The 23389-nt window shown below is 40.9% G+C and overlaps 1 protein-coding gene across 1 annotated transcript in view; it reads right to left on the bottom strand.

The window, feature by feature from the left end:
• The window catches only part of COG3 (component of oligomeric golgi complex 3), an 88697-nt gene that overhangs the window by 33568 nt on the left and 31740 nt on the right, over positions 1 to 23389 (bottom strand). The window contains exons 10-15 of the mRNA XM_081114535.1: positions 22075 to 22201; positions 20652 to 20743; positions 18980 to 19119; positions 17070 to 17230; positions 5670 to 5775; positions 2196 to 2320 (exon numbers count right to left, since the gene is read on the bottom strand). Coding sequence (XP_080970661.1) covers positions 2196 to 2320; positions 5670 to 5775; positions 17070 to 17230; positions 18980 to 19119; positions 20652 to 20743; positions 22075 to 22201 — 751 coding nt within the window. The remainder of the gene's footprint in view (positions 1 to 2195; positions 2321 to 5669; positions 5776 to 17069; positions 17231 to 18979; positions 19120 to 20651; positions 20744 to 22074; positions 22202 to 23389) is intronic.

Genomic DNA, 23389 nt, shown 5'->3' with positions numbered 1-23389 from the left:
TAGAGAGGGATAAGATTGAATGTAGCCAGGTGAAAAAATAATAGGCAGGCCTTAGGTCATAAAGTAAATGCAGGCACGGTGGCGTCCTCGGGCCTACCTGCTGTTTGACTAAAATCCCTGTTAAGGACTTAAGAGGCTTCACTAGGGCCTGTGATGACAATGGGTTCTATGTGGAATATACCCCCTGCACATTTCCCTTGGGAGCCTGGCTCCACTGTAGAAAGTTTCAGAATCCCAGCATAATACCATCATTCAATACACCTACGGGGAACCTGGGGAAAAGTAATGCCAGTGCCCAAGCCTCCCTCTGGAAGAGACCTCATCAGCTGGGCAAAAAGGCTGGGACATCTAACTCTGTCTCTGTAGAGGAGGCCTGCCTCACCTCTAAAAGTCCCAAAACTGGGCAAAAGGCACTTCATGGTTGAATTTCAAAATCTCCAAGCAAAAAATCCAGTACCTGTGCAGTTTACAATAGATATAGAGTAGCGTGCACTATACTGAGCCAGTGAAACAGCTGTGCAACTTTGTCAGGCCTACACTGAGATGGAGCATCTTCATAGTGAGAGGAAGGCACATATCCCTTTGACCCATACGCTTAAGAAACAGAGACATCTGGACAACAATTACATGACTTGTATTTAGTAACTTCTCTATACATATGCTATTTGGGTTATAACAATCAAATTAATTTTGTTTTAATGAATTAAAACCACTGAATTTTGACCTAGTTGGTATGGCTCAGTTGGTCCTATCCACCAAAAGGTGGTGGGTTCAATTCCAAGTCAGGGCACATACCCAGATTGCGGGTTCAATCCCTAATCTGGATACGTGTGGGAGGCAACCAATGTTTCTTTCTCTCTCTCTCTCTCTCTCTCTCTCTCTCTCTCTCTCTCCCTCCCTCCCTCCCCCTCCCCCCTTCCCTGGCCTTCTCCCACTCTTTAAAATCAATAAAAATTAAAAACACTGAATTTTACAAACTATTTTGGTTCAGCAACAAACACTAGCCATAAGTAACTGTAGACAAATCTGATCTTTCAGGGACTGATAATCAGAAACTGAAATGCTTAAAATAACTGTTACCGGAAATGAATGCACAGTATAAGCTGGTGCTGGAAAAAAAAAAAGTAGGGGAGAGAGGGTACTGCTAATTTCAGCAAATAACTAAAATCAGTCCATGATTAGAAAAATATGTAGTCTTAATACTACTTGTTAAGGAAAGTGATTTAAACTGAGTGCAAAACTAAATTAAAGTAGTTGCATTTAATACTTAATCTAAATACTAAATGTATATTATACCTATGTAACATTGGACATATCACTTAACTTTCTACATCCCTTTTTCTTCATCTACAAACTAAGACAAATGAATTAAGTTGTAGTTCTGAATTTGTGATTATAGACTCGTATGAGAATCAATAGAAGCTATAGCCCTTCTCCTCAGAAAGACACAAATACAAGCATACATACACAATTTTACCCACAACATCAAGGTGTTCACAGACTGCCCAGAGCCCAATAGTGGAGTCTAAGGGTCTACAGAATGCTCAGGTTAAGAATTCTTAAATTAGATTGATCTTAAATTTTACCTAAAATAAAAAAACCATATGATTCTCATACCAAACAAAATACTGTATCAAGATCTTAAAATAAACTTTAAAAATATTTCTAATGAGCCCAGCTGGCATAGCTCAGTGGTTGAGTGATGACCTATAAACCACAAGGTTCAATTCCCGGTCAGGGCACATGCCTGCATCCTCAGTGTGGGGTGTGTGGGAGGCAGCTGATCCATGATTCTCTCTCATCATTGATGTTTCTGTCTCTCTCTCCCTCTCCCTTCTTGTCTGAAATCAATAAAAATAGATTTTTTAAAAATATTTCTAGCCCTAGCCAGTTTGGCTCAGTGGAGAGAGTATTAGCCTGCGGAGCAAAGTGTCCCAGATTTGATTCCAGTCAAGGGCACGTACCTTGGTTGCAGGCTCCTCCCTGGCCTGGGCTCTGGTCAGGGCTTGTGCAGGAGGCAACCAATCGATGTGTTTCTCTCACATCGATGTTTTTTTCTGTCTTTCCCTCTCTCTTCCACTCTCCCTAAAAATCAATGAAAAAATATCCTCGGGTGAGGATTAACCAAAAAATATATACATATATATGTGAAAGCAATTTATAGTACAGATAAGGATAAAGCAATTTACACGTACATCTATGCATCTGTACAATTTAGAGAGACAGACAAGAGTTCGTCGAACTGTAGGATACCACATTCCATGAAGATCTGCTGGAGAAATTGTGGTCTGTGGTCTAGGAGTGAGAGATTCTGTTGAACCTAAAAACCCAAATGGAAAAGAAATCACATTACACTCACATGTAGATTTGTCTTATTTACACAGCAACTATAAACTGTTCTTATTAGCTACCATTAGCTGGAGGCATCCACTTTCTCTAACCTCATCTTCAATCAAGAATGCCATAAGAAACCTAAAACAGTGACAGATAAGATTTAACACAGTATGTACATATTAGAGGACTGGTACATGGATTTGTGCACCAGTGAGGTCCCTCAGCCTGGCCAAAACCAGCCGGGTGCACAGATTCGTCCAGGGTGTGTCCGGCCCATCTCGCCCAGTCCTGATAGGGGCCAATCAGGGCCAGGGAAGGACCACAGGAGGGCTCCAGGCTTGTCTAGCCTGTCTCACCCAGTCCCAATTGGCTGGACCCCAGCAGCAAGCTAACCTACCAGTCAGAGCATCTGCCCCGTGGTGGTCAGTGCGCATCATAGCAACTGGTCGAACAGTTGAACGAATGGTCGGACACTTAGCATATTAGGCTTTTATTATATAGGATGTATGTATTCATGTGTGCTCTCACATACTCAACCTAATTGCTTTTCCCAAACTGTGATCAATATTCTTTATGAAGTAGGTGAACAGTATACACATTACAGAATACCATGCAGTCATTAAAAAGGAGGCAGATCTATATATAGTCACATGGGAGCAAGTGGGAATTCATGGAGGTCAGGGAGTGACAAACAAACAAAGCAATGTTAAACAGGAATATTAGTCAAAGCTAGTTTGTCTGACAGCTTGCCTTCCATGCTTTAATCGGTATCATTTATAGACCTTCCCAACTCCAAAGATCTTCACTTCCATCCCTCATGACCTACCGTGCAGATTTTCTTGACTTTGTTTCAAAATTACTTTCTACAGACTTTCTTATTATATTCCAAACTACCTTACCTCTTAACTGTTAAATCTTAGAATCCTACTCTCTGACCACAACATCTTCGTGATTTTCTATTTTTCACCTGTTTACTCAAAATACACTGTCGACTCCTCCTCCTTTGGCTTCAATCACACCCTATGCCAGTGATGGCGAACCTTTGACACGCATGTCAGAGATGACACGCGAACTCATTTTTTTGGTTGATTTTTCTTTGTTAAATGGCATTTAAATATATAAAATAAATATCAAAAATATAAATCTTTGTTTTACTATGGTTACAAATATCAAAAAATTTCTATATGTGACACAGCACCAGAGTTAAGTTAGGGTTTTTCAGAATGCTGACACGCTGAGCTCAAAAGGTTCGCCATCACTGCCCTAGACCTTTGCCTGCTTCTGACCTCTCTGGCTACTCTTTCTCAGTGAGCCCATAACATTCCTCTATCTCCATTTGCTCCTTAATGTCAGCATCTGCTGACACACCCTCCCCAGACCTGCTATTATTACTCTACTCTCTGTCCTGGGGTGATCAACTACCTCAATCTTTATCTCTAAACCAGTCACCCTCTTTATAGCTCTAGAGTAGCCTTTCCAACAGAAATATAATGTGAGCCATAAATGTGGCATTAAAATGCTAGGGGGAAAAAGTAAAAAGAAACAAGAGCAATTAATTTTAATACATTTTACTTAATCCAATATATCTAAAATATAATCATTGTAACATGTAATCATTGTAGAATTACTAATAAGATATTTTCCATTCTTCATTTTATATTAAGTCTTTGAAATCTGGTGTGTATTTTATGCACTTGTCCACATTCAGACTAGCCATATTTCACATATTCCATGCCAGGTGGCTACCATACTGGACAACACAGTCCTAGATCCATATAGCACAGATGCTCTGTGTTGTTCCATATGGACCTTACTCAATCTTCCTCAGCCCCACACCTAGAGTGTCATCAAATTCTACTGATTCAAACCTCAACCATATCTTTTATCTATACACTTCTCTTCATCCCCCTGTCACATCCTGGTTCAAACCACCTTTCTTTCAAAAGAAACAACCTCCTAACCAGTCTCTACAGTTCTGCCAACAATACCTTATTATAAAGCCAGGTATCAGTTAAAGAATAGGCTTTTGGGGGGAAGGGAAAATGTACAAGGCCAGCGTTGGTAAGACAAAATGTATTCTAGTCTCTCCAATAACTCTTGAGGAGATTTACTAGGATAAGGTGTATACTAGGACTAAGATATACACTAGCACCAAGATATATACTGGCACCAAGAGGTACACTAGGACGTGGCATAGATTCTATTTCAGAGTACAAAATTCCAACCACCCGTGGGTCTCTCTTCCTAGCAAGCATAATAAAATAGTTTGGGGACCACCTCGCCGGTGGTCCGTGAGGTCCGAAAGGTTGGCGACCGCTGGTTTGGAGAATACCCAAGCTGCTCAGCAATCTGGATTTGGGGTGCCAACTGTTTAGAGAGTTGACTCAGAATACTTAACACATTGCGGGCCAGTAGTTTTATTGATAGCTTTACCCAGTGGCCAGATAAGTTTCTATCGAACGAGTACAAAAAAACATTTTATATAAATGTTAAAGGCACGCATTAAAATTAAATACCCATTGCATTTTGAAGTTATTTATTACATGTTCTTACAAGCTAATATCTTTTTTAAAGTATGATACTTTGTAAAACACTGTAATATGAAGCAAGAATTCTCATGATCCGTCCAAAATGTGTTCACAATGCCCTAAACCTGGGGATTTGGGAGCAGCTGGGGGTCTTTAAAGTCCATGAAGTTTCAGTGTCCCCCACTCACAGCCAGTACTATGGAGAGCTGAGCTTTAGTGTTACCTTTACATCTAGGGGTGGGGAGAAAAGATGCCTTACTTCCCGTCTAGCTTGTTGTCTAGGTAACTCATGAGTACCCAGGATTATTATTGGACAAGTTTGCTCCTTTCATAACCCAAGTCCGAGTTATCCCCTACATTTCTGTTACTTTTTTCTACCCCAGTCCCAGGCACTGACTTTCCAGAGCAGACACAGTCTTCCAATCCCACATGCCACCCTCCATCCCATTCTATCTTAACCTTACTTCACCTGGCTTTCTCACACTCATCTTTATAAACACTACAGCTTTCAGACACCACACCTCTCACTGAACCAACCTTCCTGCACTCAAATTTCATCTCCCCTCATAATTTTTTCCCCTTCACAATTTTGATGGTCCTCTTCCATGGTCCAAGAGTGCCCTGTGCATACCTTTAGCCTGTCACCACTGAATTACTAGTATGTCTGTGGGTTGTCCATCTCTCCCCACTAAAGAGTGGGCTCCATAAAAGCACAAGTTGTTTTTCATGCCTGGGATGTGACAAGTCCTAAATCAAAGTTTTTCAAATGAATACATAAAAGTTGGAAGTTAAAATATTATAACATACCAGATTTTTTCAGATTATTAGACTCTGTTTCTTCTAACCGAACATCTGAAAATGAAGCTTCTGAAGGTACCTTCTTCTGTTCATCTTTTAAACTCTGTGCAATTTCCTACATAGAGAAATCGGAAGAAACATTAAAGTGTAGTTTTCAGCTGCTTGGCAATATGAACATAACTATTTCTATAAAGTAAGAAATACTAACAAATAAATGGACTAGTTAAGAGAACTATACCAAAACAAAACATGGAAAAAATTAAGTTAGTATATAGAGTGTCTCTGTTCTCAAAAGCACATACATAGCCTTTTCTGAACCACTAATTTCAGAACTCTACAAGATACCCAGTAAGAGCTCGAATATACAAGATTCATATAAGAAACATAATTTTCAACTTTAAGTTCAGAAACAAAGTATTCAAATTTAAAATATCATAAAGAAAACAAGGGAGGGAGGAATGGGAGAGAGCACAGATCAGGCTGAGAAACATGCATAGTCAGTCCTCACCATATCCACTTTGTGGCCTTAAGAATCAAGGTAACTCCTGCAAATGGACTATCCATCTGCTCCCTGGAGTTACTATCAGCAATCCCCAGACACCAAAAGATAATTTCTACTACAAGCCTGCAGAATAATAAAAGCTGGAAAAAAACAAACAATCCCAATACCATATGCCCTAACCTACCATATACCTGATCCCTACAGGGCTGATTTTACATACTATTTTTTAAAGTAGTGTATAAATAATTAATATAACTACCCAAAATATTATAAATTTAAATAGAAGTCAGGAGAAAGAAAGTTTAGGAAACCATTATTAAACAATAAGTAACGGCATTAAACTAAATAGGCTGGCATGTTTCAAGCCTATTAGCTTTAAGACAAACATACCTATCACCACACACTTGTCAGGCTAAGCACTAAAACAGTTTAAGTTAAAATGCTGGTGAAAATTTGGAGCAACAAGAATGGGCTGGTAAATACATACAAATATTTCTTTGCTATGTCAGCTGAGAAGTCCCAGAACCACCAACATCCTATAGCACAGTGATGGCGAACCTTTTGAGCTCGGCGTGGGGGGTGTCAGCATTTTGAAAAACCCAAACTTAACTCTGGTGCCGTGTCACATATAGAAATTTTTTGATATTTGCAACCATAGTAAAACAAAGACTTATATTTTTGATATTTATTTTATATATTTAAATACCATTTAACAAAGAAAAATCAACCAAAAAAATGAGTTCACGTGTCACCTCTGACACGCATGTCATAGGTTCGCCATCACTGCTATAGCAACTACTACACTAAGCACCCAGATCATAGTTTCCAATACCATTCTCCAATAAAGGAAGTCGGGACTTTCTGAAGAAATGGCTGATTCTAGGGCTGAAGCAGGAAACAGTAAAGATGATCCTGGAGCACCTTGCAAAGGATGTCCCAAAACTCAACGCAATAAGTAATTTTGATAGAAAACACAGGTTTATAATTAAAAATTGTAAATTTTTTATTGATTCATAAAGTATACAGTATAGGGTTATGTATGGAATAGCAAACTAGATTATCATGTCGCGATAGCGAGCACCATTAACTGTTATTGCCTGAGCAGTCACATCGAAGCAGTTTGTGAGAGTGTTACTGAGAGTCCAGGTACATCAATTCGGCACCGTGGTCAAGAATTGGACATTTCGCCCTGACCGGTCTGGCTCAGTGGATAGAGCATCAGCCTGCAGACTGAAGGTTCCCGGGTTCGATTCCAGTCAAGGGCATGTACCTTGGTTGCAGGCACATCCCCAGTAGGGGGTGTGCAGGAGGCGGCTGATCGAGGTTTCTCTCTCATGGATGTTTCTAACTCTCTATCCCTCTCCCTTCCTCTCTGTAAAAAAATCAATAAAATATATTTTTTTTAAAAAAAAGTATTGGACACTTCAAGAAGCTCTCTACAGCGTATTCTAATGAAAGATTTGCATCTTCATGCTTACAAAGTTCAATTGACTCAAGAACTGAAGCCTACTGACCACGCACAGCGAATAGAGTTCATTGAATGGATTATGGAACAACAACAAGTGGATGCTGATTTTTCGAACAAAATCATCTTCAGCAATGAGGCTCATTTTCATCTTGCTGGCTTGGTTAATCGACAAAATTGTCGCATTTGGGGTTCAGAAAATCCACAAGTGATTGTTGAGAAACAAATGCATCCACAACATGTCACTGTTTGGTGCAGATTTTGGGCTGGAGGCATCATCGGACCATTCTTCTTCGAAAATGTGGCTGCTCAGGCAATAACAGTTAATGGTGCTCGCTATCGCGTCATGATAATCCAGTTTGCTATTTCATACATAACCCTATACTGTATACTTTATGAATCAATAAAAAATTTACAATTTTTAATTATAAACCTGTGTTTTCTATCAAAATTACTTCTTGTGTGAATTTTGGGACACCCTTTAGTACCAGGAAATAAGAAAGTGCTCAAAAAAAGAAAAAAGAGACACTATATTGAAGGGATATGTCAAAGCAACATAGGAACCAACTAAAAGGGCTCCCGCTATAGCGATCGGACAAGACAACGAAATAAAAGGCATCCAAATTGAAAAAGAAGTAAAACTGACCTTATTCGCAGATGACATGATACTATACATACAAAACCCCAAAGACTCCATCAAAAAACTACTAGACCTAATGAATTCGGCAATGTAGCAGGATACAAAATTAACACCCAGAAAACTATGGCCTTTTTGTACACCAATAATGAACTCACAGAAAGAGAAATGAAAAAAACAATCCCATTTACCACTGCACCAAAAAAATTAAGATACCATGGAATAAACTTAACTGAGGAGGTAAAAGACCTGTACTCAAAAAACTACAGAACATTAAAAAAAAAAGATATAGAGGAAGACATAAACAAATGGAAGAACATACCATGTTCATGGATTGGTAGAATCAACATCATTAAAATGTCCATACTACCCAAAGCAATCTACAGATTCAATGCAATCCCCATTAAAATACCAATGGCATATTTCAAAGATGTAGAACAAACTCTCCAAAAATTCATCTGGAATAAAAAAAAGGCCCCGAATAGCCACAGCAATCCTGAGAAAGAAGAACAAAGTTGGAGGGATCACAATACCAGATATCAAGTAATATTACCAAGCCACGGTTGTCAAAACTGCCTGGTACTGGCACAAGAACAGACATATAGACCAATGGAACAGAACAGAGAACCCAGAAATTGACCCAAGCTATTACGCTCAATTAATATTTGACAAAGGAGGCAAGAGCATACAATGGAGTCAAGATAGTCTTTTCAATAAATGGTGCTGGGAAATTTGGTCAGACACATGCAAAAAATCAAACTAGATTACCAACTTACACCATACACAAAAACAAACTCAAAATGGCTAAAGGACTTAAATGTAAGACAGGAAACCATAAAAATCCTACAAGATTCCATAGGCAGCAAAATAAAAGACATATGTCATAGCAATATCTTTAAAGACACAGTTCTTAGGCCCTGGCCGTGGTCGGCAAACTACGGCTCGCGAGCCACATGCGGCTCTTTGGCCCCTTAAGTGTGGCTCTTCCTAAGCCTTAGGAGTACCCTAATTAAGTTAATAATAATGTACCTACCTATATAGTTTAAGTTTAAAAAATTTGGCTCTCAAAAGAAATTTCAATCGTCGTACTGTTGATATTTGGCTCTGTTGACTAATGAGTTTACCGACCACTGTTAGGGTAATGGAGACTAAGGTGAAAATAAACAAATGAGACTACATAAAAATAGAAAGCTTCTGCACAGCAAAAGAAACCATCAACAAAACAACAAGAAAGCCCATTGCATGGGAGAACATATTTGCCAATGATATTTCCCCATAAGGCTTTACTCTCCAAAATTTACAGAGAACTCATACAACTTAACAAAAGGAAGATAAATGATCCAATCAAAAATGGGCAAAGGATCTAAATACACACTTTTCAAAAGAGGACAAACAGAAGGTCAGGAGGCATATGAAAACATGCTCAAAGTCACTAATCATCTGGAGAGATGCAAATCAAAACAACGAGATACCATCTCACACCTGTCAGAATGGCTATCATCAACAAATCAACAAACTGACACGTGCTGGTGAGGATGTGGAGAAAAAGGAACCCTCGTGCACTGCTGGTGGGAATGCAGACTGATGCAGCCACTGTGGAAGACAGTATGGAGTTTCCTCAAAAAGTTAAAAATGGAACTCCCATTTGGCCCAGTGATCCCACTTCTAGGACTATATCCCAAGAAAACAAACACCAATCAGAAAGGATATGTGCACCCCTTGTTCATAACAGCACAATTTACCATAGCTAAGATTTGGAAACAGCCTAAGTGCCCATCAGCAGATGAGTGGATTAAAAAACTGTGGTACATCTACACAATGGAATACTATGCCGCTATAAAAAAAAAGGAACTTCTACCATTTGCAACATCATAGATGGAACTGGAGAGCATTATGCTAAGCGAAATAAACAAGTTGGAGAAAGATAAATATCACATGATCTCACTCATATGTGGGATATAATGATCAACATAATTTGATGAACAAGAATAGACCCAGAGACAAAGAGCAGGGGTGGGGGGGGGGGGGGTAAAGGGAAGGGGGAGGGGTTAGAAAGCAACCGAAGGACTTGTATGCATGCATATTTGCATAACCAATGGACACAGACACTGGGGCGGTCAATCAGGGAAAAAGGACACTTATGTAAAACTTTAGTCAATAAAAAAAAGAGGGGGGGGCTCCCAATGACCAAAAATGGAACTATTTGAGCAACAAAATAAAGTAGCAGTGGACTATAATCTACACTAATAAAAGGGAAACATGGTAATTGGCATATGACCGCTACCCTTTTCATTGGCTAATCAGCAAGATATGCAAATTAACTGTCAGCCAAGATGGCGGCCGGCAGCCAGGCAGCTTGAAACTAACATTAGGCTTGCTTGCCTCAGTGACGGAATATCGTTGTAGGAAACTAACGTTCCCCGCCTGCGGCTGCAGGCCTCTGAGCGGGCAGTTTAAGAAACATTGTAACAAATACCCCCGGACTTCAGCCAGCAGATTCACAACATTGTAAGCAAAGGCCAGAAACCTACTTTCAGCCGCGGAGGCCTAAGAGCTGGAGCCAAGCTTCAAGGTAAAGCTGGCCCAGAATAAAAAAATAAATAAATAAAATAAAAAAAACAGAAAAAAAGGAGCGGTTGGGAACTTCAGTCACTCCCAGCCTGAAAACAGCCCTCAGCCCCTCACCCAGGCTGGCCAGGCACCCCAGTGGGGACCCCCACCCTGATCCAGGACACCCTTCAGGGCAAACCAGCTGGCCCCACCCATGCACCAGGCCTCTACCCTATATAGTAAAAGGGTAATATGCCTCCCGGCACCGGGATCAGCGTGACAGGGGCAGCACCCAAACCCCCTGATTGCCCTGCGGCTCTGTGTGTGACAGGGGGCGCGGCCCCAACCCCCTGAGCAGCCCTGCTCTGTGCCTGATAGGGTGGAGCTCCCCAACTCCCCCCCACCCACGGGCCATGCTGTGTGTGTGATGGGGTAGAGCCATGACCTCCCCATCGGCCCTGTCCTGAGTGTGAGAGTGGCGGCGCCCCAACGCCCTGATCGGCCCTGCTCTGTGGGTGATAGAGGGCGGTGCCCCAACCCCCTGATGGGCCCTGCTCTGTGTGTGACGGGGGCAGCGCCCCAACCCCCTGATTGGCCCTGCTCTGTGCATGACAGGCAGTGGCGCCGCAACCTCCCCATCGACCCTGCCTTAAGTGTGACAGGGGATGGTGCCCCAACCCCCCAATTGGCCCTACCCTGAGCGTGACTGAGGGTGGCATCACAACCTCCCAATCTGCCCTGCTCTGTGCATGACGGGGCGGCACCCCAACTCCCCAATCGGCCCTGCTCTGAGCCCAACCAGGGGCTGCACCTAGGGATTGGGCCTGCCCTCTGCCACCCGGGAGCAGGCTTAAGCCAGCAGGTCGTTATCTCCCGAGGGGTCCCAGACTTCGAGAGGGCACAGGCCGGGCTGAGGGACCCCTCCTCCCTCCCAAGTGCACAAATTTTTGTGCACCGGGCCTCTAGTATAAAAATAAAATGCATACCCATGAGTCCATACTGATATCAAGTGATTAAATAAATATATATCCCTTGCAGAAAAATCGCAAATAATTTTTATGTAGCTACTTTGCCCTCCAGAGCATAACGCCCCACTCCTTAAGTAGGCCTGCACATAAAGCTCCCTTCCAAAGAGCAGCGGTCGCCAAACTTTCAGACTGACTACCGGTTGGCGACCGTTGCCAAAGAGAACAGTATGACAAAGGAGGAAAAAGAGTAACTTTCCAGTGGAACCTGACAACACTATCTCAGCCAGGTGGTCATGGTCAATGTCTACAGTTGATAAGTCATGTTGATGGTATTTACCCTTGATAGGATGTGTTGAAAATGGAACTTCACCTCTATGATTTTCCTCTGAAAAACCTGTAACACCAGTCTAATCATGAGGAAAACATCAGATAAATTCCAATAGAGGAGCACCTACAAAACACTCAAGTTCTCCCCAAAACTGTGAAAAAGTCATCAAAACAAAGGAAGTCTGAGAAACTGTCGCAGCCAAGAGTAGCCTAAGGAGATATGAAAAATAAATGTGACACGGTATTATAACTGGGATACTGGAACAGAAAAAGACATTAGATAAAGACTAAGGAAATCTGAATAACTATGGATTTTAGTTAATACCAATGTATTATTTATTACTGGTTCATTAATTGTCGAATGTACCACACTAATGTAAAATGTTAATTAACAGAGGAAAATGGGTGTAGGTATACCGAAACTCTATGTAGTACCTTCTCAATTTTTATATAAATCTAAAACTGTTCTAGCCCTAGATGGTTTGGCTCAGTATAAAGCGTCAGCCTGAGGACTGAAGGGTCCCGGGTTCAATTCTGGTCAAGGGCACATGTACGGGTTGCACACTCGATCCCCAGAAGAGGGTGTGCAGCAGACAGTCAATCAATGAGTCTCTCTCATCATTGCTGTTTCTATCTCTCCCTCTCCTTTCCTCTCTAAAATCAATAAAAATAAAATTTTAAATCAATAAAAGATAAAACTGTTAAAAAAATAAAAACTGTTCTAAAAAAATAAAATATATTTTAAAAAAGAAGAGAAAATTAGGATGTGTGACATCCAGGAGAAGCCGTCTAAAGAGGATAATAAAATTTGACAACATAACAACAGAGGCTACTACCACTTGGTAACAAAAGGTATGCTGATAAATATGGGATACACTTAGGAAGAAATAGACTTTAATGTACTTCTCATAGACAAATCGATTTCAGGCTATCAACACTCCTGATATAAACCAATGCTAATTAAGAAAGGGTAGTTTATAAATGTAGCAAACTTAGATTACATTTTTTAAAATATGTTAAAAACGTGATGACTTAGCAAAATTATTTCAAGGGACATTTTCAAACTCACTAGCACCAAAATTTCCTTTGGAAGCTTTCAAATAAAGTAACCAAGCCACTGATAACCTTTATTCTACTGCTTTTTAAAATGTATTTTACTTTAAATATTTTTTCAAACAAACTAGATCAAATAATTTGTTTTAATAAGTTATGAAATAGTTAGCTTCTTATAGGCTAAGGGAACCTGTGCGGACAACTCCCTTCAAATAAATTTTAATCCCAAAAAGCAGACAATCAAATCTCACCTTTACCAAAAAGCCAAATGTCTTTTTTTTCTTTATTTTTAAAAATGTATCTTTCTTGTTGAGAGTATTACAGATGTCCCCTTTTTATTCCCCACAAACCCCCTTCCACCCCACCCTCACCCCTCGCCAGGCCTTCACTGCACTATTGTCTGTGTCCATGGGTTATGTATATAAATTATTTGGTTAATCTCTCCCTACCCGCCCACCCACCCCCACCTACCCTCTGAGATTTGTCAGTCTGTTCCATGTTTCTGTGTCTCTGGATCTATTTTGCTCATCAGTTTATTTTGTTCATTAGATTCCACATAAATAACTCAAACTCATAGAAACAGAGAATAGATAGGCTGCCAGGGGTGGGGGGGCAGGTGATGGGAAAAATGAGGGAAGATAATCAAAGGGTAAAAAATTCCAGTGGTAAGATAAGTTAAGTCCTGGGGATCTAATGTACAGCATGGTAACTATTAATCAATTATACTGTATTTTATATCTAGAAGTTGCTAAGATAAATCTTAAAAGTTCTCTCCACACACACAAAAAAAATATTTGTTACTATGTGAGGTGATGGATGTGTTAACTAACCTTATTGTGGTAAACAGTTCATACTGCATACATATATCAAATAATTATGTTGTACACTTTAAATTTATACAATGTTATATGTCAATTATCCTATCTAATAATAGACAAACATGGTAATTAACCGTACCTGACACGCTTCCCATTGGCTAATGAGGGCGATATGCAAATTAACTGCCAACCAAGATGGCGGCCAGCAGCCAGGCAGCTGAAGCGAACAGGAGGCTTGCTTGCTCCAGTGATGGAGGAAGCCAAGGTTCCCCGCCTGCCTGCTGGCCTCTGAGCTTGCACTCTAAGAAACAATGTTGCAATTATAGAAGCTAAATAAACCCCATGCTTTCAGCCAGTCGGCCGAGCTGGAGTTGCAACAGTGTTTCAATTATAGAACCCAAACAAACCAGATACCTGCTTTCAGCAGCCGAGGTCTCAGAGTTGGAGCAGAGCCTCAGACTAAAGCCCGCTCTCAGCTCCAGTGACAGCCATAGAAGGTAAATAAATCCCAAAATAAAAAAAATAAAAATAAAAAAAGGAGAGGCTGGGAGCTTGTCACCCGCCAGCCTGAAAACGGCCCTCAGCTCCTGACCCAGACTGGCCAGGGACCCCAGTGGGGACCCCCACCCTGAAGCGGTGTGACCAGCTGCAAACAGCCAACATCCCCTCATCCAGGCTGGCCAGGCACCCAAGCGGGACCCCCACCCTGATCCGGGACACACTTCAGGGCAAACCAGCCGGCCCCCACCCATGCACCAGGCCTCTATCCTATATAGTAAAAGGGTAATATGCCTCCCAGCACTGGGATCAGCGGAGCCACGAGGCCTCCTGGCACCGGGATCAGCGGAGCAGCAAGGCCTCACTGCCCCGGTGTCAAGCGGAGTCGCGAGGCCTCCCAGAACTGGGATCAGCGGAGCCGCGAGGCCTGCTGGCCCCTGGAGCAGCGTGACAGGGGGCAGTGCCCCAACCCCCCCATGAGCCCTGCACTGTGTGTGACGGGGTGGAGCCGCAACCTCCCCATCAGTCCTGCCCTGAGTGTGACAGGGGGGGAGTGCCCCAATGCCCTGATCAGCCCTGCTCTGTGGGTGACAGGGGGCAGCGCCCCAACCCCCTGATCCGCCCTGCTCTGTGTGTGACAGGGGGCGGTGCCCCAACTCCCCTATCGGCCCTACTCTGTACGTGACGGGGGGGGAGATCCCCAACCCCCTGATCGACCCTGCTCTGTGTGTGACAGGGTACGGAGCCCAAACCCTCCTTCCTGATGGATCCTGCTCTGTACGTGACAGGGGGCAGCGCCCCAAGCCCCTAATCAGCCCCACTCTGTGCATGACAGGGGGTGGCGCCGCAACCTCCCCATCGACCCTGCCTTGATTGTGACAGGAGGCGGCCCTCCAACCCCCCAATCGGCCCTACTCTGAGCGTGACTGGGGGTGGCATCGCAACCTCCCAATCCGCCCTGCTCTGTGCATGACGGGGCAACACCCCTACTCCCCAGTCGGCCCTGCTCTGAGCCCGACCAGGGGCTGCACCTAGGGATTGGGCCTGCCCTATGCCACCTGGGAGCAGGCCTAAGCCAGCAGGTCATTATCTCCCGAGGGGTCCCAGACTGTGAGAGGGCACAAGTGGGGCTGAGGGACACACCCCCCCCCCCCAAGTGCACAAATTTTTATGCACCGGACCTCTAGTCCTATATAAAAGCCTAATATGCAAATTGTCCCCTCGGGTGGTCATCTGACAGGGAGTTCGACCACTCACTATGACGTGCGCTAACCACCAGGAGGGCAGTGAGGAACATGGCGGGCGTCAGCGACGTGGTGCTGGCAGCAGGTGACAGTGGAGGCACTGCTGGCCCCAATGGGCCCTGACGAGAGCAGGACCACAGCGGGATGGTGGAGCAGGCGAGTGGGTGGCACAAGGTCAAGGCAGGTGTAAGCATGGGGCCTAATGGCCCCACCGATCACCTGGCAGACAGCGACCAGTGGCAGGGGGCAGGCAAGAGGGGCAGGGCCACTGCCTGGCTCCCAGGCACTTAGGGAGCCAGGCGGGCGGGGAGACCCTGGCCCCAACTGATCGTCCCACAGGCAGGATGGTGGAGTAGGTGAGGGGGCGGTGCCAGGCCAAGGTGGGGTACCAGGTGGGCTACAAGGCTGGGGGCACGAGCTGGGGCCCAATCTCCGCAGGCCACCCTGAGGGACCCCACTTGTGCATTAATTCATGCACCGGGCCTCTAATATCTCAATAAAGCTGGAAAACATTAAAATTTAACTTTAACTGAATACTTTACTCATGGACTTTCAATCAAATGTTGTTTTTAAATATTTCAAAGGTTAAACAATAACAGCCACTGTCTACTATATGACTACTAAGTTAAGGGCTTTCTAGACATTATCTCTACTCTCACAACCCTCCATGGTCAGTACTATTATGCCTATTTTACAAATAATGAAACATATACATTGAAGCTAAGTAACAGATACTGATAGAGCTAGAATTTGAACCTAGATCTCTCTGAGTCTACAGTTCCCCCATGCCAGGCAAATGGCAATATTAATGGACAAAATCTCTAGTCTAAGGAGATTAGCTCATAAGTAAAATCTTCAAATCTACAGCTGACAGTATCTGATTGTATAGGGTGGGGCAAAAGTAGGTTTACAGTTAGTTATTCATTTGGCCAATAAATAATACAATACAATAAATAAGAATATAAGAATAAACCCTATTTCGCATACTCACAACTGTAAACCTACTTTTGCCCCATCCTGCATATCTTAGTAGGATATATTTTAAGGACAAAAAGAAGTACAAAAATCTTGAATTCAGTAAGTTTGTTGTTAGTTATGGTATTGGTGGTATAATACTGAAACTGTTTTTTGTGTATGTTGTAACTGCCTTCCCCTGCTGGCCATCTTGTGATGACATGAGGGCGGCCATCTTGTGCTGATGTCACGCGAGGGCATTGCGCCACCTAGGCTTTTATTATATAGGATGATTTTGTGGCAGGTTTATCTTGATTTTACATTTTGAGAACTTAAAAGAAAAATCCTGAAAATAGTGAAGGGGTAGGGATGAGATCAGTAAGAAGAACCCACCTCCATCATTACTAACTTATCAGGATATGCCAGATCTCCAGGAGCCGGCTTGTAGCCAATGATGTCTGTCTGAATGTAGATGTGGGTTCTGTAGACGAGCCGCTCTTGTACATCTTCCAACATCTGCTTTACTCCAGCTGCAAATGCCCCTAGTTGTTCAGCTGATTTAAAAAAAAGTACAATCACCCATTCTTTCAGATTTAGAAAAATACTTTCTTTAAATAAGTAAATATATTACTAAATTGTCTAGTAACAGTATGAACCACTTTTGCTTCATGGCCTGAGGTTATATATATCTACTCTATTTCGTTGTGACTCAATGACCTTAAAAATTTAATAAATGTCTTTCAATTTCCTTAAATTTACAATTGGGAAATAACTTTACCCTTGCATCTTCTTTCTGGGACTCTGTGAAATTATTTCTATTATTAATATGTATGAATAATAAAATCTGACTTTTAAAGTGTTTTGTACTTTTTAAGTTATCTCATACAGCTTCAAGCCAATCCTAAGAGATAGCTAAGCCAACTTATTAATTGGGTTATCATCCCCATTTTACAAATAAATTGGGTCCCACAGATATTAAATGACTTGTTAATATTTTCACAAAGAAAATTGATTTAAAAATAAAATTAGATATGATTTTATATAGAATTTCTTCATTTCTAAGATGCCATCAATGTTAAGACACACCAGTAATTCAGTAACAGCTTCCCAATGCTGGGGAGTTGAAGACACTGCACAATCACATAAATATTCACATTAATTTTTTAAATTATCTTTAATTCAGAAGCATTAAAATGTAAGAAAATGCCCTCCTTAATTTCAAATGCATAAAAGAAACTGCAAAACTGTTATTCTCTGGAGCATTTGATCTTGCTTGCCAACATATGTTATGTTTGGCTCAAATAAACTAATAAAAAAAGTTCAAAAAAATGAGAACATGTATGTCTTTGAATGAAGTAAATGCAGTAGAATAAGAAACTTTGGAAGAGTAACAAACCTCCAGTGTCTCCTAAGGAAAGTCAAATAATTTCTGCCAGTAAAATGATTACTTGAAGGGTATTTTTTTAAAGGTACCTATGTATCATTAGGAAAATCATTTGACAAATCAAATATTGAGGAGTGTATCACATGTATAAAACAAATCTGTTTTAGAGAATAGCTTTATATATATATATATATATATATACATATATATATATATATATATAATTTCAAAAAGATGAATCATTATTATGTATGTATGCTGAAATAATTCCTGTTTTTTAATCAAGAATATACAATATAGCCCTGACCGTTGCTGCGCAGTGGTTAGAGCATCAGCCCTCGCACCAAAAGGTCGAGGGTTTGATTCCCGGTCAGGGGCACATTCCTGGGTGAGTGCAAAAGGCAGCAAATCAATGTCTCTCTCTCACATCTCTCTTTCTCACCTCTCTCTCTCTCTCTCTCTCTCTCTCTCTCTCTCTCTTTCTTTCTCTCTCCTTCTCCTCCTCTCTCTCCTTTCCCCCCTCCCTCCCACTCTCTCTAGAAAATCAATGATGGCGGGGGGGAGGACAGCATACAATATAGTCAATTTATGTATTCTGGTAACTGTGTACTAAAAATGAATAAACCAAAGCTGAGGTCCGTTCTCTCTGGATTTCAGTTGCCAGAAAGTAAAGTAACTATAATTATTTTATTACTAATTTTGTTCAGATTTTAAAATGCTCTCCCCATTCAATTTGTACATTTAGTCACAGAATAAGGTATATCTTAATTCAGAAAGAGATAAGGCATCAGCCCAGGCTTCAAAAATATTAAGTTTATACAGGTGGAAAGGTACAGGGAGAAAGAACTAATCTTTCTCAAATTCACTGAGCCACAGATATAAAAGGCCTTTGTAATTATCACTCTTACTTATCATTTACCATTGTTCTGTACATGATCTTCCAGCACCTCATTTTTAAGAATCCCACAAAGTTCTGAAAGCGTCTCTAAGTGAATAACATGAATGATCAATGGCCTGAAGACATCATACAATGACACACACAGTTTCTCCAAAAGTTCACTAAAATAAAGAAAGAAAACATGGTTTAGTAGCAATCTTTCCAGTTTAAAAGACATTTTTTATTATTTCCATCCAATAAACCTAGTAAAAAATCTACTAGGAAATAATATGGGGAACATTATATAATGAAGATGAAAGGCTGAAAATAATTCTGTAAAGTGCTATTTTAAAAGCCAAGAATCAGCCCTAACCAGTTTGGCTCAGTGGATAGAGCGTCGGCCTGAGGACTGAAGGGTCCCAGGTTCGATTCCGGTCAAGGGCATGTACCTTGGTTGCGGGCACATACCCAGTAGGGAGTGTGCAGGAGGCAGCTGATCGATGTTTCTCTCTTATCGATGTTTCTAACTATCCCTCTCCCTTCCTCTCTGTAAAAAATCAATAAAATATATTTTAAAAATAAAAAATAAATAAAAGCCAAGAATCAATAAACAATGAGCAATCAATTCAAATTAGCTGCCTCCAGCCAAATGTCAATTTATTACAACTTTTACTTATTTCAGTAATAACTTTGTATATGTCCCTTCAAACACAATAAAAAGTAATCAGTAGACTTAATTATCCTTTTATATTCTACATCACTGTGAATCAAATGATAACATTTTCCCCAGGAAAGATACATTCAGAATTCTTGAATACTTGCAGATTCAGATTAACAAAACTCAAAGTACTCTGGACATGCAAGTATTTTGACAAAAACATTTGAAAAGAAAAAAACTATGTTGTCTACATTATTCATATTGTCAACAGTATTCTTCCACATGCAGTATTTCATCAAAAGTGATCAACCCAGACTAACTGGTTTGGCTCAATGGATAGAGCGCTGGCCTGCAGACTGAAGGGTCCCAGGTTCGAGTCCAGTCAAGGGCATATACCTTGGTTGCGGACACATCCCCAGTAGGGAGTGTGCAGGAGGCAGCTAAATTGATGTTTCTCTCTTATCAATGTTTCTAACTCTCTATGCCCCTCTCCCTTTCTCTCTGTAAAAAAAAAAAGAAAAAAAAAAGTGATCAACCCAATCAAAACGGTACAATACACTTGTCTCTTCACCATTATAAGGATCACAGTCTTGGACTCTTTATAGCAGTCCAAACTGCCAATAAGAAGAAACCGAAAGTTAATAACAGTGGATCGGAAAGACACTTTGGGAAAACTTTTTAAAAAGGATATTAAGTAGTGTCTGTATTTTTAAGTGTCTTTCATTAGTTAGAAACACAGAATTTTTTAACTGGAAGGATTTATTTACGTGGTGGAGATAAAGGGATCCCAAGACTTAGTTCTCTATATAGGATTCTTACTATCATAACATACAATCTCCATAATTATAACAATATGAAAGCATGTTGGCCTTTAAATTACATATTCATCTTAAAATAAATAAACACTGTCCCACTCGACAGTATTCTGTTCACACACCCACAAAAGTTAAAACACTCTGCAGTTAATTTAAGAATACTCCCATGTAATAATAAGCCATTATGATCATTAGCAAATTAAATTTTAAAAACAAGAGTTAAACTCTGTGTACTACCTACTCTAATTTTGATGTTGGTTTTGTGAAAAATTCATTGTAAAGTTGGTGCTCATCCTGGCACACATGGACCATAAAGGCACAGCCACTGCGAATCTGTAGGAAACAAATACATACCACCTACAGTTAAAGACACATAACAATTCTAGCATTCATGAAGTAAAGCAAGTACTTTATTGAAAAAGAGATTATGCATATATATTCATATAACAAGTTACTTAAGCACAGAAAATTAATGGTTTTCAATAGCTGACTGCATAATGTAAATATGGATGATTTTTATTTTCTTCATTATGCATTTTCTAAACTTTTGACAATGAAAATAAACTACTTTTCTAGTTGAATAGGGGGTACTTAAAAAGAATCTTTATGGACACAGAACCTAGAAGACAGAACCTAGACACAGAACCTACACACAGAACCTACACAGAACCTAGAGACAGAAGAACTTCGCTGGAGAGAACATGGCAAAAGATCCTGGACAGAAACTGGCTACAGAACCTAGAGACAGAATCTAGCGAGAGAACATGGCAAAAGATCCTGGACAGAAACTGGCCACAGAACCTAGAGACAGAACCTAGCGAGAGAACCTGGCTGAAGAACCTAGAGACAGAACCTGGCTACAGAACCTGGATAGAACATGGCAAGAGAACCTGACTAGAACCTGGTGACTGAACCTGGCTGGAGAACCTAGCAAGGGAACATGGCTACAGAACCTGGCTGGAGAACCTAGCAAGAGAACACGGACACAGAACCTGGCTGGAGATCCTAACCAGAACTTCACTGGAGATCCTGACCAGAACTTGGCTAGAGATCCTGGCTAGGCTGCTGATCAACTGAACGCTGTCTCCATGTCATTCCTTCGCCAACTCCGTCCACACCTTTGGGGACCTCTGGACCTGCTGGGGTTGGACCCCAGCAAAAATTGTCACTAAGGCTTTAGTGAAGAATATAAAATAAAAGTCTGAAGGGTGAAAGTTTTCTGTGACTAAAAGAAATGGGTTTTGGTCTCATTAAAATATATGAAATCATTTTGTAGGGCAAAATTTAAATAAAGACTGTAAAAATAAGCAAATACATTAAAAAAAAAGAATCTTTATGTACTATTTTAATAGTATAAATTAAAATCACACTAAACAGAAAAGCACTTGTGCAGCAAAAGCTAAGACAAATCCACAAACTTGAAACTTCATCTTTCTAGGAACAATACTTGTTTGTGAATCTTCATAGGTCAAAAAATAGATCAAAATGAGAATATTTTGCCAAGTTAAATGCTAATTACAACCTAGATTTGTCATAACTGAAAGAAAAATTCTCTAAGTTTGTATCTATGGAAAACAAAATTTATTTAGCCAAATATACCTTCTAGGGTATCAAAATATTTCAGAGGAAGGGTTAATATTAAACCAAAACAAGCAGAAACTTACCAAGGCACAATGATCTCTGTTATTCTGGCTGGTTAACTCTGTTACAGTACAAGTAATACTAGGCCCCAAAAGGAGCTCCCGCTGATCAAGGTAACACTGGTGGATGTCATTTAGCAATTGTTGGTATCTGATGAAAAACAAATGAGATGGGTATAAATTTTTTATTTCAGATATATAAATTAAATCTGATCTTAAGTCCCAGATTAGGTTGCCAAACCTCTAATGCTATAAGGTCACCTCTCATTTGCCCACATTAAATACTAGAAATATTTATCTATACTAATAATCTATACTAATAAAAGGGTAATACGCTAATTAGACCGGACATCTTCTGGACATCCTTCCGGACAAAGTTACGGTGGCAAGGGCCAAGGCAGAGGTGGTTAGAGGTGATCAGGCCAGCAAGGGGGAGCAGTTAGGGGGCAATCAGGCCGGCAGGGGGGAGTAGTTAGGGGGCAATCAGGCCGGCAGGGGAACAGTTAGGGGGTAATCAGGCCAGCAAAGGAGCAGTTAAGAGGAGATCAGGCTGGCAGGGGAGGGCAGTTAGGGGCGATCAGACTGGCAGGCAGAGGTGGTGAGGGGCCATCAGGCAGGCAGGCTGGCAAGTGGTTAGGAACCAGCGTTCCCAGATGGTGAGAGAGATGTCTGACTGTGGGATCAGGCCTAAACCAGCAGTCAGACATCCCCAAGGGGTCCCAGATTGAAGAGGGTGCAGGCCGGGCTGAGGGACACCACCACCATCCCACGCCACCCCCGCCGTGCATGAATTTCGTGCACCAAACCTCTGGTGTGTGTATATATATAAAAAGATACACAAAATAAACTGTGGTGTCATGACCTTTATCATTTTGTTTTTTAAACAAAATATGAGTGTGTATTCAATTTGTAAATTAAATTCTCTAACCTTGGAGTTTAAACCTTTATTTTTTAATGAAAGATTTATCTTCCAAGAGGAAACATCTTAAATCTACCCAAATGAAAAGAAAATCCTACTATGGGGAAAAAGAGATGCCTTGATGAAATGTACAGCATAGCAATTATAGTCAATGATATTACACTGCATATTTAAAAGTTGCTAAGAGAGTAAATCTTAAAAGTTTTCATCACAAGAAAAACATTAATTTTGTAACTATGCATGGTAATGGATGTTATCTAGACTTAGTGATGACATATTGAATCATTACGTTGTATTAGTATACCTGAAGCTAGTAAGTTGTATATCATTATTCCTCAATAAAAATAAGTAAATAAATAAATAAATAAATAAACAGAATTTGCCTTGAACACTCACTATATCAGGCCTCCAACCCTGCTC

Source organism: Myotis nattereri (genome assembly GCF_964212035.1).
Source record: "Myotis nattereri genome assembly, chromosome: 2".
Lineage (NCBI taxonomy): Eukaryota > Metazoa > Chordata > Mammalia > Chiroptera > Vespertilionidae > Myotis > Myotis nattereri.
Note: the sequence above shows the minus strand (reverse complement) of the source record. Positions and strands in the feature narration are given on the sequence as shown.